This window comes from Hermetia illucens, chromosome 1, assembly GCF_905115235.1.
Source record: "Hermetia illucens chromosome 1, iHerIll2.2.curated.20191125, whole genome shotgun sequence".
NCBI lineage: Eukaryota > Metazoa > Arthropoda > Insecta > Diptera > Stratiomyidae > Hermetia > Hermetia illucens.
Window position 1 is genome coordinate 27,966,565 of NC_051849.1, and position 14,340 is coordinate 27,980,904.

Genomic DNA, 14,340 nt, shown 5'->3' on the forward strand with positions numbered 1-14,340 from the left:
TGTTCATGACAATAGAATCTGTACCTGTCGGTACTTCTATTTGCCTGCTTTTTAGTATTTTGCCCATCCAGCATGCCAGGGTGTTTCCCACTCTCTTGCTGCTCAGGGCATCTTGTATCTCTGTGTGCGATATGTTGTCGAATGGTGCTTCAATATCCAAAAATGCACACAGTGCTATTTCTTTCGTTTCTATGGCATCCCGTAGTATATCCGTAGTTGACCGTCCTGCCTGGTAAGCGTGTTGACAGTGATGTAGGGGATTACGCTTTAGAACGTTAGTTCTAATATAGTTGTCTATGACCTTCTCCACCGTTTTAAGTACGAACGGTGTTAGGCAAATTGGACTGAAAGATTTGGGTTGAAAAGGATCTTTTTTACCCGCTTTCGGAATAAAGACCACTTTTGCCCATCTTCCCAGTGCTATGCTGCCCCTTACTACCCTCAGAAGAAACTCTTAGATGATTCCTAGGTTTCTCTGGTTTACTGCTGGGAAAATGATATCTACTCCGGGTGATTTCAGTGGTTTAAAAGTTCCCACTGCTCACCTTAGCATAGCTTCTGAGCATACCTTTTTTGCTAGTTTTCAGTTCTCCTTTCTTCCCTTTTTATTCGTCGTTGGGGTGTCATGCAGAATGTTGTCGCCGTGGGGTCGGGGAAATGAGTTCTGAGAAGCAGGTGTACCCTGTCCAACTCATTCTCAGTAAATGTCCCATCTTCCTTCTTCAAACAGACAGAGGATATTGCCCCCTTGTAAAGCCTGGTTGCTTTTGTGATCTGTTCCATCCCTTCATAGAATTCCCTGAAGCTGTTCCGTTTTGCTTCCCTGATCGCGTTGCTATTCGCGGTCAGTGAATTTTTGTACCTCTACCAGTCCCCGATTTGTTTTGCCCGGTTGAAGAGTTTTCGTGCCTCTGTTTTCATTCTGGCCAGGTTCTTGTTCAACCATGGTACATCCTTTGATGACTTAACTGTCTTAGCCGGACAATTGGCCTTATAAGCGTCAATGACGACTGTGTTGAGGTTTTCCACCACAGTTTCAGGTTCCAGTTCGCTCCTGATGTCACCGCCCTCTTGAAGGTGGGCAATGTTGTTGCTCAAGTGCGTTGCATAGGATTCCCAATCCGTTCCAAGGATTCCTTATTAATCTTTTTATTTCGGAATTACCCTCAATGTCGAATTTGATTATTCTCTGATCAGACATAGAGGTTCACCCGGCATCCTCCAATTCCTGACCTTCCTGTTCATTAGAGTATTTCCTAGAGTTATGTCTAGTACCTCCTGTCTAGTGCTTCTCAGAAAAATTGGAGTGTTCATTAAGTTATATATTTCTAACTTATTTCTAAGAATAAATTCAAGAAGGTACTCACCTCTTTGATCGGTGTCGCTGCTTCCCCAGACTTCGTGATGGGCGTTGGCATCGCAGCCGAGAAGAAGTGGTAACGCCCTTGTCACAATACTTCACCAGTTTTGCGACTTGTTCCGGTGGAGCCCGGGTTTCGTCTTCTGGAAAGTATTCCGATGCCATGACTGCCTCTCGAGTGCTCCCTCCGGCTTTCAGAGACTTGGATAGCTACAAGGTCCCCGGCCAGGAACTCTGAAAGACATATATAGTTTAAATTACTTTTAAGAATTATGCCAGCTTTTGTTTTTTCACAAGAGGTGTCCCAGATTACCTTGCAGACCGTGAATCTGCCCCCGGTACACCCAAGGCTCCTGAGCCAATGTTCTTCTTGTAAATTGCCCTTACAATTACCGCAGATGCAGCTTTCGCATGGTGGAGGTTTTTCGGGGTTATCTTAGTACTGGCCATTGGTTCCGTTATTGTTTGGAGCTCTGCTCCACTGTCTTAGTATCGGCCTTCTCCTCCGACAGGCGCTTTCTTGCGCATCGCTGTCCACCCTGAGCCCTCGGAGTCCTAGGTCTAGATCGTCCAGCTTCTGCTCCTCACTGGGCAGTAGGTCTACTTCCCTGGTTGATCCAGTCCTTTCCGCCTCTATGGCTTTCGAGACTTCTTCGGGGACCTCGGTATGCTGTCTCCTGCGAAGTGTCTTTCCTCGGCTTTTTCCTGTGCACATGCATGGGTATGTTGTCAAATTGGTAGTTGATATGGCAACTCCGACGTTTGATTGTATCCAGAGATCTACCTGACGACAAGGTCTTTGATGGTTTCCTGTTCCTCACGAGTGAGTATTTGTTCGGGAAACATTTTTGGCAGTATGGTCAGTCGAATGCCCTTGACCGTACTATCATAGCTAATGGCGGGCTTCCTGAGTCCTGCCTTCACCCCTGACCTGCCCGGGTTTTCCCCCCCTTGGGTTCAGGTTTTGATTTTTTGGGAGCATTCGCTACATGCGGGCTAATCTCTGCTGTCCCCGCTTTCTCGGTTCCAGTAACGATGGCTTAGGTCTATCCTGAGCTTTCTTAAAGGCCTCTTCTGGTTTCAGGCTTTCATTCAAGTAGGGCAGGTAACATTAGCACCTGCGCCACTGAGATTTGACTCCTTGCTGACGTCTGATAAATTTATCTCAGACGTGCTTTTGCTGGTCCCTGCTTTTTGAGCGGTGTCGTTTGCTGGTTGTTACCCACGCAGTATAGCAATGTTAACCTTGGATCGACGGCTTGCCGTCCCAACTTTTCCCTTCTTGGAAGTAATCACCTAGCTCTCAGTATTTCGGAGATGTACCTCCGTCTGATTAACCAGATTGTTAGCGGTACGGGGCCCCGCTTTAATGGTTTTGGTTTTTTTAATTTTTATTGCTGGTACTCATTTGATTTTCACGAGTATCGGGGTTAGAAGGTCCGCCGTGCCATAGCCCCCCGTAGCACGGTAAGGTCTAACTTACTCACTGAGGCAATCACCTACCAGTGAGGCTCCGTTCGAATATAGTCAGTTACCCTTGACTGAAAATTATCTAATAGGCACGGTTCGCATGACAACCTGGATTGGGGGAGGTGTTTTTCGACTCCCCGTACAGGGGTAGTACCGGGTGTGGCTATCACCAGTCACTAATGATCTTGGTAGACGAGCGGCTTGGCTCGTGAAAAGTCACACATCGCCCTAGAGGAGAAACAGCTCACCCTCAGAGAGAAATAGGTTCGCCTCAGGGAGCTACGTTCCGCGTCAGTCTATCCAAGATCGAAGATCCACGATAGATTACAGTCCCGATCATTGTTTATTCTGCCTCAGATAGCTATTGAGGCGTAGCTCCTGAGGTTGCCTCTCATTCTTAACATCCTCAGGCCATTATTTAGAGGATGTTCTTAATAAGGTTGAGGTTGAGGAAGTCCTCAAATAAAAAAAGTTCAAATCCGTGGTATATGCATGGGAAATGCAATCAAATTAAAATATAAAAGAAGAAGTCGGGAAACCGGAAGTTTCACGCTTCAGGTATAAAAGGTTTTTTTGTTTCCTTATATGAGAAGCATAACACAGTTCTCCATTGGCTGATGGCATTGACTCGATATATTTAAATCGCTAAGGTCTGTTAGCGGTAGTGACTTGCCCAGAACTGAGCGACTTAAATTTCTCGGGTCGACGCTATTACGCAACCAGGATGAAGGGGCATTCCACATTTGGTGTTTTTTGCGATCGACGTATCAACGAGGTCCTAAATCTAAAATTTACCGTCGTCTGTCTTGTCGCTCTTTATGGTTGGCGGCGTCTTACGGTAATGCAGACGAAGATGTTGCCTTGGACTAATGGCGATCACATCCGAAATGAGGATATTCATGATCGATATGGGGTTGCACTGATCATGGAAAAATTGCGAGAGAGGCGTCTTCGATGGTATGGTCACGCAATGCTAACGACAATTCACTTACCAAGATTGGTCTGAACATCGAAGTCGATGCTAAACGACCAAAGGGCAGGCCGAAACAATGGTGACTTGATACACTGGATGGGGATTAAAAAGCCTCGAGATTACACCCAGATTAGGAATTTAATAAAATAAAATGGCGAAACCGACCACGACGACCATACCCCGCTTGTGAACGGAACAAAGGCTGAAGAAAAAGAAGAAGGGTAGGGGTAGAAGCCTTCCAGTGCTGCATCTGAGCCAACCCACACTTTCGTTATATTACCTTTTGTCAGGCCTGTTGAAGCCAGATACAGTTGTTGGATTTCTTTTTGTTTGACCAATACTTTGGTGCGTATCGTCAGGCATTTTTTTGTCGATTTTAGTACTTCCGGAGTTATATTATTTTAGGAGCTTCCACCTGCAGAGTGTTTCTTAACCTTCTTTTCGCGTATGAGCCATAAACGATAGAACACTACGTGATCTCTGTCCTGGCATGTATTACCCTATTTGGGAGGTTCACCTAATTTAAGTGATATTCCATAACCACCGTATTTGATGGGAAAATATGTAGAATGATTGTTAGTTTCTGCCGGCGTTCTGCGGAGCTATTTTATAGTTTTTGTATAAAATAAGCCCTTAAGTTTGATGTGTCCGTAGGCGGGGCATTCACATAGAAAACGTTCCGTGGATTCCGCTTCCTCATTACAGGATGGACCGGGTCAAGCAGTGCATTACAGGATAGACTGACGCGGAACTTAGCAAGCTATCTCTCTCTGAGGTTGGGGGTCTCTCCTCTAGGGCGATGTGTGGCTTTTCAGGGGCCAAGCCTATCGTCTACCAAGACCGTCAGTGAGTGGTGATAGCCACATCCTGTACGAGGTGACCATACTATTAACAAAACGCTACGGATCTAGATTGGGGAGTCGAAAAACGCCTCCACCAATCCAGGGTGTCATGCGAACCGTGCCCATTAGCTAGTTTGCAGTCAGAGGTAACTGACTCTATTTAAATGGAGCCTCAATGATACCTAGTCGCCTGAGTGAGTAAGTTAGACCTTACCGTGCTACGGGGGGGCTATGGCACGGCGAACCTCCTAACCCCCATACTCGTGGGAATTAAATGAGTACTAGCAATAAAAATAAAAAAACGAAGACAATAAAGCGAGGCCCCGTACCCCACACAAACTGGTTAATCAGGTGGAGGTACATCTCCGAAATACTGAGAGCTAGGTGATTACACCCAAGAAAGGAGAAGTATACTGCTTGGACAATAACCAACAAACGTCACTGTTCAAAAAGCAGGGACCCGTAAAAGCAGGTCTGAGATAAATATATCACACGTCAGGAAGAAGACAGGTCTCAGTGGCGCAGGTGCTAAATGGTACCTGGAAGGCCTGAAAACAGAAGAGGTCCTTAAGAAGGCTCAGGATAGACCTAAGCCATCCCTATTGGAGTCGAGAAAGCGGGGAGCAGCAGAGATTAGCCCGCATGAAGGGAATGCTCCCAAAAAATTCAAACCTGAACCTAAGAGGGAAGAAAATCCGGGCAAGTGAAGGGTGAAGGCAGGACTCAGGAAGCCCGCCATTAGTTTTGCTAGTGCGGCCAAAGGTATTCGACTGGCCATGCTGCCAAAAATGTTTCCCGAGCAAATACTCACCCGGGAAGAGCAGAGAACCATCGAAGACCTTGTCGTCAGGCAGATGTGCAAAGGATGGACTTCGAAACTTGTGTTTATCAGGATACGCTTTCGACCAGGTTATATTGGTGAACTGCGCGACGGAAGACGGTGCAGAGTGGATCAGGGCCATAGTTCCTAAATTGCCAGACTGGGGAGGGGCAGAACTGTCAACATGTGCTGGTAATGATATACCAGGAGCACATATGGTGACAATTTTTCTCCCAAAAGCGGCGACAATAGAAACGGAAGATCTTATGGGCTTCTTAATCGCTCAGAATTAGGATCTCCATACGCGAATATGGAGAGTCTTCAGAAGCAAGGTGGAGGGAAGGGTAAACACTTCACGATCGGGGTAGATAACCGATTCCTGGAGGCAATCAAACGTCGTAGTTGCCATATCAACAATCGATTTGGCAAAAGGGAAAGGGAAAAGGGAAAGAAACCTCGGAGGAGACACCGGGTAAAAAACATACCGAGGTCCTCGAAGAAGTCTCGAAAGCCATAGAGGCGGAAAGGACTGGATCAACCAGGGAAGTAGACCTACTGCCCAGTGAAGAGCAGAAGCTAGACGACCTAGACCTAAGACCCCTAGAGCTCAGGGTGGACGGTATTAGGCGTACGACATGGTTTTAATCTGTAGGGGTAAATATGAAAATACTCTATGTGATAGAATCCAAATTGGACTAAGGTGGACTAGTGCCTGGTGCAGGAAGGTGAGACTGCGGATCAATTCAGCCAAAACCACCATAGTACCATTCACTAGGAGACGTAAACTTGATCACCTGAGGGCCATAAGGTTACATGACATGCACGTGACACGAGACACAAAAGTCAGACAGGATGAGCATTGGTGCTACGGTAGAATCTGTTATGAATGGCTTCATTGTTTGATCTCACCTGATTGTCCCAAATTCCCCCAAATCGAATTTTTGACCGTTACTTCTAATTGAACCAACTGAGTTTTCATCAAAACTTGTCAGGCACCAGGATCCTCTGGTTGGATGCAATCTTCACTTTCTACATCTAAAGCTTTTTTACTACCGGAATCTCCTGTGACTATTAACACAGTCCAAGCAGCTAACAAAATTTCATTGTTTCTATCTAGAATGGTATGCATTAGCGCCAAACAGATACTTTTACGGAACGCCACTGAATTTTTGTGCATCTCACGAGTCTTTCCCCTTTTTCAAGTCTGTTATATGCCGGCCTCAGTAGCCGATGTATCCGTTCATCTATCCATGTGGATTCTACCCCGAACAGTGCGCCTGCCTCGTGCGAAACCCGCTGGTAGCACTCGATAGCCTGCCACGAAATGTCAGGAAGGCAAACGCGGCAGTTGACTTGTGAACGTTCGTCCGTGTCCGACTGTAGCGCTCTGAGCCGGATTCGTGGCGCGTATTCACAGTGTAGCCGACCCACAGCAAGGACTCTCGATATAAGACCATCGAGTTTACGTGTTGTGTGCGATTTCATAGCGGTTTAGTGCTTCGCTGAACAGAGACAACAGAAGTGGCAGAGGCAATCAGTTCGTCACTCCCAACGAATCATTTAGGATCCTTACATTGTCCTTGAAGATAATCGGCACGAATCATATCAACAAATGTACGACGGAGACACAATGACACAAATCTTCAAGAGGACAAAAAAATGTTGTGCCAAGGTAATGCCTTTGATATGTGGAAATCTGGCTCGGTTCCTTTTTGGCGTGGATATCCTTACCGCCACTATATCATTCGGAAGCTCGTTTTAACCATTTCTCGATAAGCATTCAAGGTTTTATAGCATCAGTTGTGTATCCTTTTAAGTGTGTCTGTAATGTGATTTGAAAACGGTTCGCATTTGAACTGTGCCGAGGCAAAGGCACCTTTCCGATGATATAAATATTTACAGGTATAATAGCCTTGGACACGTACACTTTCCTTATTCAGAGGATTTTCACTCGTCCTGAGTGTGCCCATTTAGTAATTATATCCCCTCGATTAAAACGCGGGTAATTATTATGAGATTGTTTCGTCAGGGATTTCGGGTGTTTGCTCTATTGGTATGAAAAACGGTTTAATGGTGGAATCCTAGTTATTTCTGCAGGCGAAAAGGACCCTTGTTTATAATAAAATCATGTAACTCGCAAATGACCCTCTTTTGCTTCTTGCTTTATCCCCGAAAATCCTGTCGGATAATTTGAAGACGGTGAATCCGAATAGCAAAAATAATGATAAAGGACAACGCTGTAGTTCTGTTGAAATGGGATACTTCAGGAACGTCCTGGTCGTTTTATTGTTTGAATGGCGAATTTGAAGGGGCAGAAATTGGAAAATATAGTAGGTGCTAAAAATTTATAGATTAATCGGGTTAGGAGTTGGCCTTGAAGCCCAGCAGAAGGTTTGGTTTGTAATATGATGAGGTGAAGTAAATGTTACTATCTGAATTGTCTAGAAAACCCTCAAATGAGCCCATTGTCTCCTAAACCTTTTGTGTTGAACACTGGGCTTGTTAATTGTAGTGTGAGCTATGCAAGGTATTTTCGGAGCCAAGACCAAAAAAAACTAACATCCAGACCAATTTTTGGTAACAAAAGATAAAAACTCCTGAAACGCAGAAATAAGCTCTATTGGAAATAATATTTGCAAAATGAGGGTAAGATATGCATCCTTTTCATGTGAACCATGGGAACGGAGCACGCACAAATCCTTGATTTGGAATAATGGAGTGGAAAAATAGGATTGCTATTGGCAGTGATATACAATAGATTCCTGGGTAAGGGGAGATATGGTATGGACGATGGTGAGGAGTTGTCTTCAATACATATATCAAGAAATAAATGGTCAAAGGACGTCTGCTATTTCATTGTTTTTGCCATCAAATCTTATTAATAGATAGAAAGTGCAAATGTCTGCCACTAAATCCCATAATAGGGGAAATAGATACAGATCGTAAAACTAAGAACAGTGAATCGGAAACAAAGTTTCTCTGGCCAGGAGAAAGTGAAACAACTTTGAAAGTGCTTTAAGTATAAGCGGATTTGTGTATTTATTATGTTAGAATACTTGTACATAGCCACAAGTGTATAAACACTAAGTATTTCCAACTGTTTTCTGTAATACGATACTGAGATTCTAGAAAGTATGTTTTGAGGTGTAGAAAACTTACGCGAAGAAAACAATTTTGACCTAGTAAAACTTTGTTAATGATGATAAGATGTCCATCAAACTTTTCAGCATCGTATTCCTTGTTATGATATATTGCTCCGGAATTTTATGATTTTATGATGAACCTAAGTAAAGTTTGCAGTTTCCAAAATATAATCATCTTGAGAAGTGTTTTGAAACCCAGATGTCACAAAGAGTATAATCAGCACTTTTTCCCTGATTCCGAGGTGTTGTTTTTCAGAAAGGGTCCTTCAGATCATCATGATGAACGGCGCAACAACTGGTATTCGGTCGAGGCCTGCCTTAATAAGGAACTCCAAACATCCCGGTTTCACGCCGAGGTCCACCAATTCGATATCCCTAAAAGCTGTCTGGCGTCCTGATCTACGCCATCGCTCCATGACAGGCAGGGTCTGCCTCGTCCTCTTTTTCTAGGATAGATATTGCCCTTATAGACTTTCCGGGCTGGATCATCCTCACCCATACGGATTAAGTGACCCGCCCACCGTAACCTATTCAGCCGGATTTTATCCACAACCGGACGGTCATGGTATCGCTCATAGATTTTGTCGTTTTGTAGGGGGACAAAAAGTGTCCGAGGAATACATAAGGACTGGCAAGATCATGGTTTTGCACAGTAAGAGCTTTGACCCTATGGTGAGACGTTTCAAGCGGAACAGTTTTTGTAAACTAAAATAGGCTCTGTTGGCTGCCAACAACCGTACGCGGATTTCATCATCGTAGCTGTTATCGGTTGTGATTTTCGACCCTAGATAGGAGAAATTATCAACGGTCTCTAAGTTGTAGTCTCCTATCCTTATTCTTCCCATTTGACCAGGTCAGTTTGATGTTGTTGGTGGGTTGGTTTTTGGTGCTGATGCTACCACCATATATTTTGTCCTGCCTTCATTGATGTGCAGCCCAAGATCTCGCGACGATATCCGCCTACCCGATCTGGATCTTCCCATGATGTCGATATCATCAGCATAGGCCAGTAGTTGGGTGGACTTAAAGAGGATCGTACTCCTCGTATTTACTTTTTCCAGGCCAGGTTAAAGAGGACGCATGATAGGGCATCCCTTGTCGTAGACCGTTGTTGATTTTGAATGATCTTGAGAGTGATCCTGCTGCTTTTAGCTGGCCTCGCATATTGGTGAGGGTCAGCCTAGTCAGTCTTATCAATTTCGTTGGGATACCGAATTCTCAATGGCCGTATGCAGTTTTACCCTGGCTATGCTATCATAGGCGGCTTTAAAGTCGATGAAAAATGGTGCAACTGTTGCCCATATTCCAACAGTTTTTCCATCGCTTGCCGCAGAGAGAAAATCTGATCTGTTGTTGATTTGCCTGAAGACTCTTTGGTATGGGCCAATGATGTTCTGGGGGTATGGGGTTACCTGGCCTAGCAAGATAGAGGAGAATATCTTATAGATGGTACTTAGCAACGTGATACCTCTATAATTGCTGCACTGCATGATATCTCCCTTTTTATGTATGAGACAAATAATGCCCCCTTGCCAGCCGTTAGGCATTGATTCCTATACCTTGAGTACAAGTTGATGTTGGTGTAATTGATCGCTTCCATATTTTGAACCAATTCGGCTGTAATTTCATCGGCTCATGGCGACTTATGATTTTTAAGCCGATGAATTGCACGGACTGTTTCTTCTATACTTGGTGGTGGCAGTATTTGCCCGTCGTATTCAGTTGATGGGACATCCAACTCGGCGATGTTCTGGTTGTTCAGTAGTTCATCAAAATACTCAACCCATCGCTCCAATATGCCCATTCTGCCGGAAATCAGATTTCCCTTTTTGTCTCGGCAGGATGAATATCGAGGTGTGTAAAGCTTCATCCAGCTGACTTGTTGGTAAAACTTGCGCGCCTGGTGCGGCTGCTCCCTGTATTTTTCGAGTTCATAGACTTGTTGGTTCTCCCAGGCTTCCTTTTTCGGTCTGTGAAGTGAGTTCTCCGCTCGCCGGAGTTCGGGATAAGTCTCTGCGTGTGCTTGCGTTCTTTGAGAATGCAAAATTACTCGGTATGCAGCATTCTTCCGTTCCGTTGCTAGTTTACATTCATCGTCAAACCAGCCGTTCCGACTCTTTTTGCTGCTGGGGCCAAGTATTTATGATAACGTCGTATTCATGATAACGTTCTTTAGGTGTTTTGTGAAGATCATTTGTTGACGCTTCATCTCCAGGATCTCTGTGACTGCGGTTATTGCGGCATCTATTTCCCTTTTATAGGTATTGCGGAGGACAGTGGTATGGATGGCTTCAGTGTTCACTTTCACCTGATTGTCAGAAGGGATTCTAGGTGGTGTTGTTATTCGAGCTTGGAGCACCATGCCAACGAAATAGTGATCTGGGTCTATAATGCCCCCCACTCATCACACTTCGAACTTTACTTTTCGAATCCTGGTAAAGCAATTTACCCAGCACACTAGTTCCTCTGACCCTAGGTGTTGCCGCAAAGCATACCAGATGACTTTTTTTGGCTCATGGTAAAACGTCTTCTCGAGATTCAGAAAAGCAATGTAAAGAGGTTGATGCTTTTCACGAGGTTTTTTCATGAGTAAGTACGCAACGTAAATTGCTTCAGTAGTTCCGCAATTCTTGATTGGATTAAAAATATGCATAGTTTGGGACAATAGTCGGATCGGAATCGTCTTCAATATTGGAACGGGTCTGCTCCATTGCTAGTTGTATGTCATTTTATCCTCCTCAATAACTCGATTGAAGACTTTACTGAGCCACATTGTTGAGTCCGAGTTCTTCGTTTTCCAGAGCTCCGATGCGATGTTGTCAGGTCCTGTTGCTTTTACCGACTTCTTTCGTTTGACTGCCTCCTTGACTTCAGTGGCGCTGACAGTAACACCTCTACCGCGACTAAGGGGTGCGTAGCCCGAACTGTATAGCGCAACTCCACGCTTGAGTTCACAGGGGGCTCTGTCCACAATATGGGTACAACCATAGCCCCCATGAAACTCCCATTGGGCGTTAACCGCTAATAACCGGTCGAGAACGCATCCCCCTGGAATTCTCTGGCGGCATATGATCTCAGAAGGCCATCCCGGTTTCCATGGTACTAGATAACCTCAGGTGAGGCTTCATGGCAAGAGCCACTTCAGATGAGTCCCTTGCAGAGTCGGGTCAGATGGACCTAATAGACCTTAGAGCATTCATCTTCTCCATCGACGATTAGCAACTCGATGGAAATACAGTGTTTCCCAGTGGAACTACTTGAACCGCTTTCTTTGCTTCCCGGTTGGCGTCCTTGTAAATTTGCCAATCAGTCAGTGTTTGATCAACGAGACCTTCATTTGAACATCGTCATTTCAAAGCCAAGTATTTCCGTTGATAACCCCGAGCGTAGTATATGTCACTTTGTGGATTATGTTTTCAGGTTGATTTCACGATTCTTCGACATTCATAAAGGCCGACAGTTGCGTAAGTGAGATGTAAGAGGTATATTGCTGGAAGTGGCAAAACTGCGATTACTCTGTACAAAATTTTGCCAGTTAACCACCACAAGCCTCAATTTATCTAACTTTGAGGACATGTTTCAGAGCTTTGTTGTCAGTAAAAAAGGAGAAAGTCATAATGTGCATAATTCTCGGTACCTCAGTTATAAATATATTTGTTAAGCCGAGGTAATGAGACACTCTAGCGGATTCGACTTTTCTGAGCACTGTACTGGCTCATAATGCGTATTGGCATGTTAGCGAGGGCTTCTCCTACGACGACCACCAGGCAATCATAATCGAACTATTAGGAGGGCCACACGGCAGCAATTCCCAATGTCAACCATAAGAGCGAAACTGAGAAGGACCGGACCGCTGGTCTTTAAAAGTAAAACATCTCTGAGGATAATGTAATGCGTTGCAAAAACATGCTTATGGCAAAGGAGTGGACAACCTCAGCAAAAGACCCAACCATTGGTGGAAAACGAACGGTGGGAAATAAGGATACCCATAAGGAAGCCTGCTGAAACCTCAAAGAATGTTTTGAAAAACTTTGCTCATTGGTGAAAGTAAACAAATGAAGAAACGCATATACAATTGTAATAGAGTAGCTTAGAGGTTGTGCATCTCCGCGGATCACGTACCTTACACTATTCATGGAAATCATTCAGGGTTCATTTCGACGGCAAGAGGGCACTGATAGACTCTTAGATGTTTCCAGAGACGAGTTGTTGGAGATCGGTAGTAAAATAGGAGCAACGAACCCTCGCAAACACTGAAGTTCCATCAAAGGGCTTGACCGATACGTTTTGGCATGCATGTGTGCTAGCCAGGCTCGGGAATATGGGGGGAGGGGGGTCTTTTGAGCGCTTTGATCCCTCTAGGTCATCTTCGGCCACTTAGGATGATCGTTTGATTCTTCTTACGTTCATTAGAAATGGCGCCCAACGTGGAGCACAACATTTCCTAGATTCAGGACTCATTTTTTATTTACAGGTTTTCGGAGTTAGTGGAAGATAGCCTATTCCGGTTCACAACTTCGTTTGGTGGTGTCGAATAGAGAATTATCAGATTCTCAACATTGTTTCTGGCTAGACCCCACGCGCACTTGTCTTCACATTTCTAGTTTTAGGTTTCGTTTTTTTCCCGAAAGCAAGTGTTCCTAAGCTTCAATTTCCTTTCCCATCTTGTAACGTAGAGTTTCCTGGCCTATCCTAGGTAAAATACCACAACAGCTAGTCGTTTGTTGTGTTTGTCTTTGAGACTTAACGTCTCGTAGGTGATTGCCTTCCAGAGGTCTCTGGATCTACTGGCCTTTGCGGCTATATGCTGGAAGATATTGCCTTCCGAGCTTCTGAGGAGTGTCCTTCCCTACCCTTATGTGAAACGGGGAATTTTGAAAAAAAACTAAATATTCTTTCTTCTTCATAGGGATGAAGTGAAGGGTGAGGTGAATCCTTGATGGAATACGGCTATATGCTGTGCCGTTCCGTCCTCAATGATTCGTCTTCACTTTGTTCTCTGACTTCAAACGAAGAAGATTGAATTCACGCGAACCCTTTGGAATTCGTCCCGAACCTAAGCGGAGACTTCAGCGGGACGGTGGAGAAGAGTGCTTCAGCGAGTACTAAAACTTCCGTCTCAGCGCCATCGATTCTTGTGTTGTGTTGCTGATGGTAAAAAAAAGCGGTAGTTGTCTGCAACGCGCTGTTTCATTGCATTTATCCGTTGCCTACGCGAACCTGCTGAAATGGTCGCCACAATCTGTCATGCTCCTGGTCGTCGTGGACTCCAAAAGTGCATCTTAAGAAGTTTCAAAGTTGGAGCTTTTCAAGGCGATCTCGCGATAATTCCCTAAGTAGCTAAGAGCTGAAACTTATCAAAAAAAGGAGGGGGGGAGGTGGATTGAATACAGATATTATGTATGTGTTTGATATTTAGTATTATCTAAGGCTGAAAAGGTTTAATTTATTTCCTGTGAAATCGCAATTTGACTTCATACTTCATTGTCTAGATCTTACAGGCAAATTTTTTCATACTCTCTCCTTTATATATTCAACGGTATCTTTCCTTTTAAAACACTTTATATTAACACAATTATTTCAGGAAAACCTTGCAATGAGGTAAATCCTTAAGTCCTCTTTAAGAAAGTATCATGCACCATCTACCTAAGTTCACATCACGATTTCTTTGGCTGCATAGTCAACCGTACTGACTGAAAGATGTTATAGCAATTTTAATATCATTTCCCATA

General features: G+C 44.4%; 1 protein-coding gene across 1 annotated transcript in view; it reads left to right on the top strand.

The window, feature by feature from the left end:
* Positions 1-6,805: 6,805 nt before the first annotated feature.
* The window catches only part of LOC119646567, a 116,633-nt gene continuing 109,098 nt past the window's right edge, over positions 6,806-14,340 (top strand). Inside the window, exon 1 of the mRNA XM_038047050.1 lies at positions 6,806-7,137. Within this exon, the coding sequence (XP_037902978.1) occupies positions 7,078-7,137 (60 nt within the window). The 5' untranslated portion in view covers positions 6,806-7,077. The remainder of the gene's footprint in view (positions 7,138-14,340) is intronic.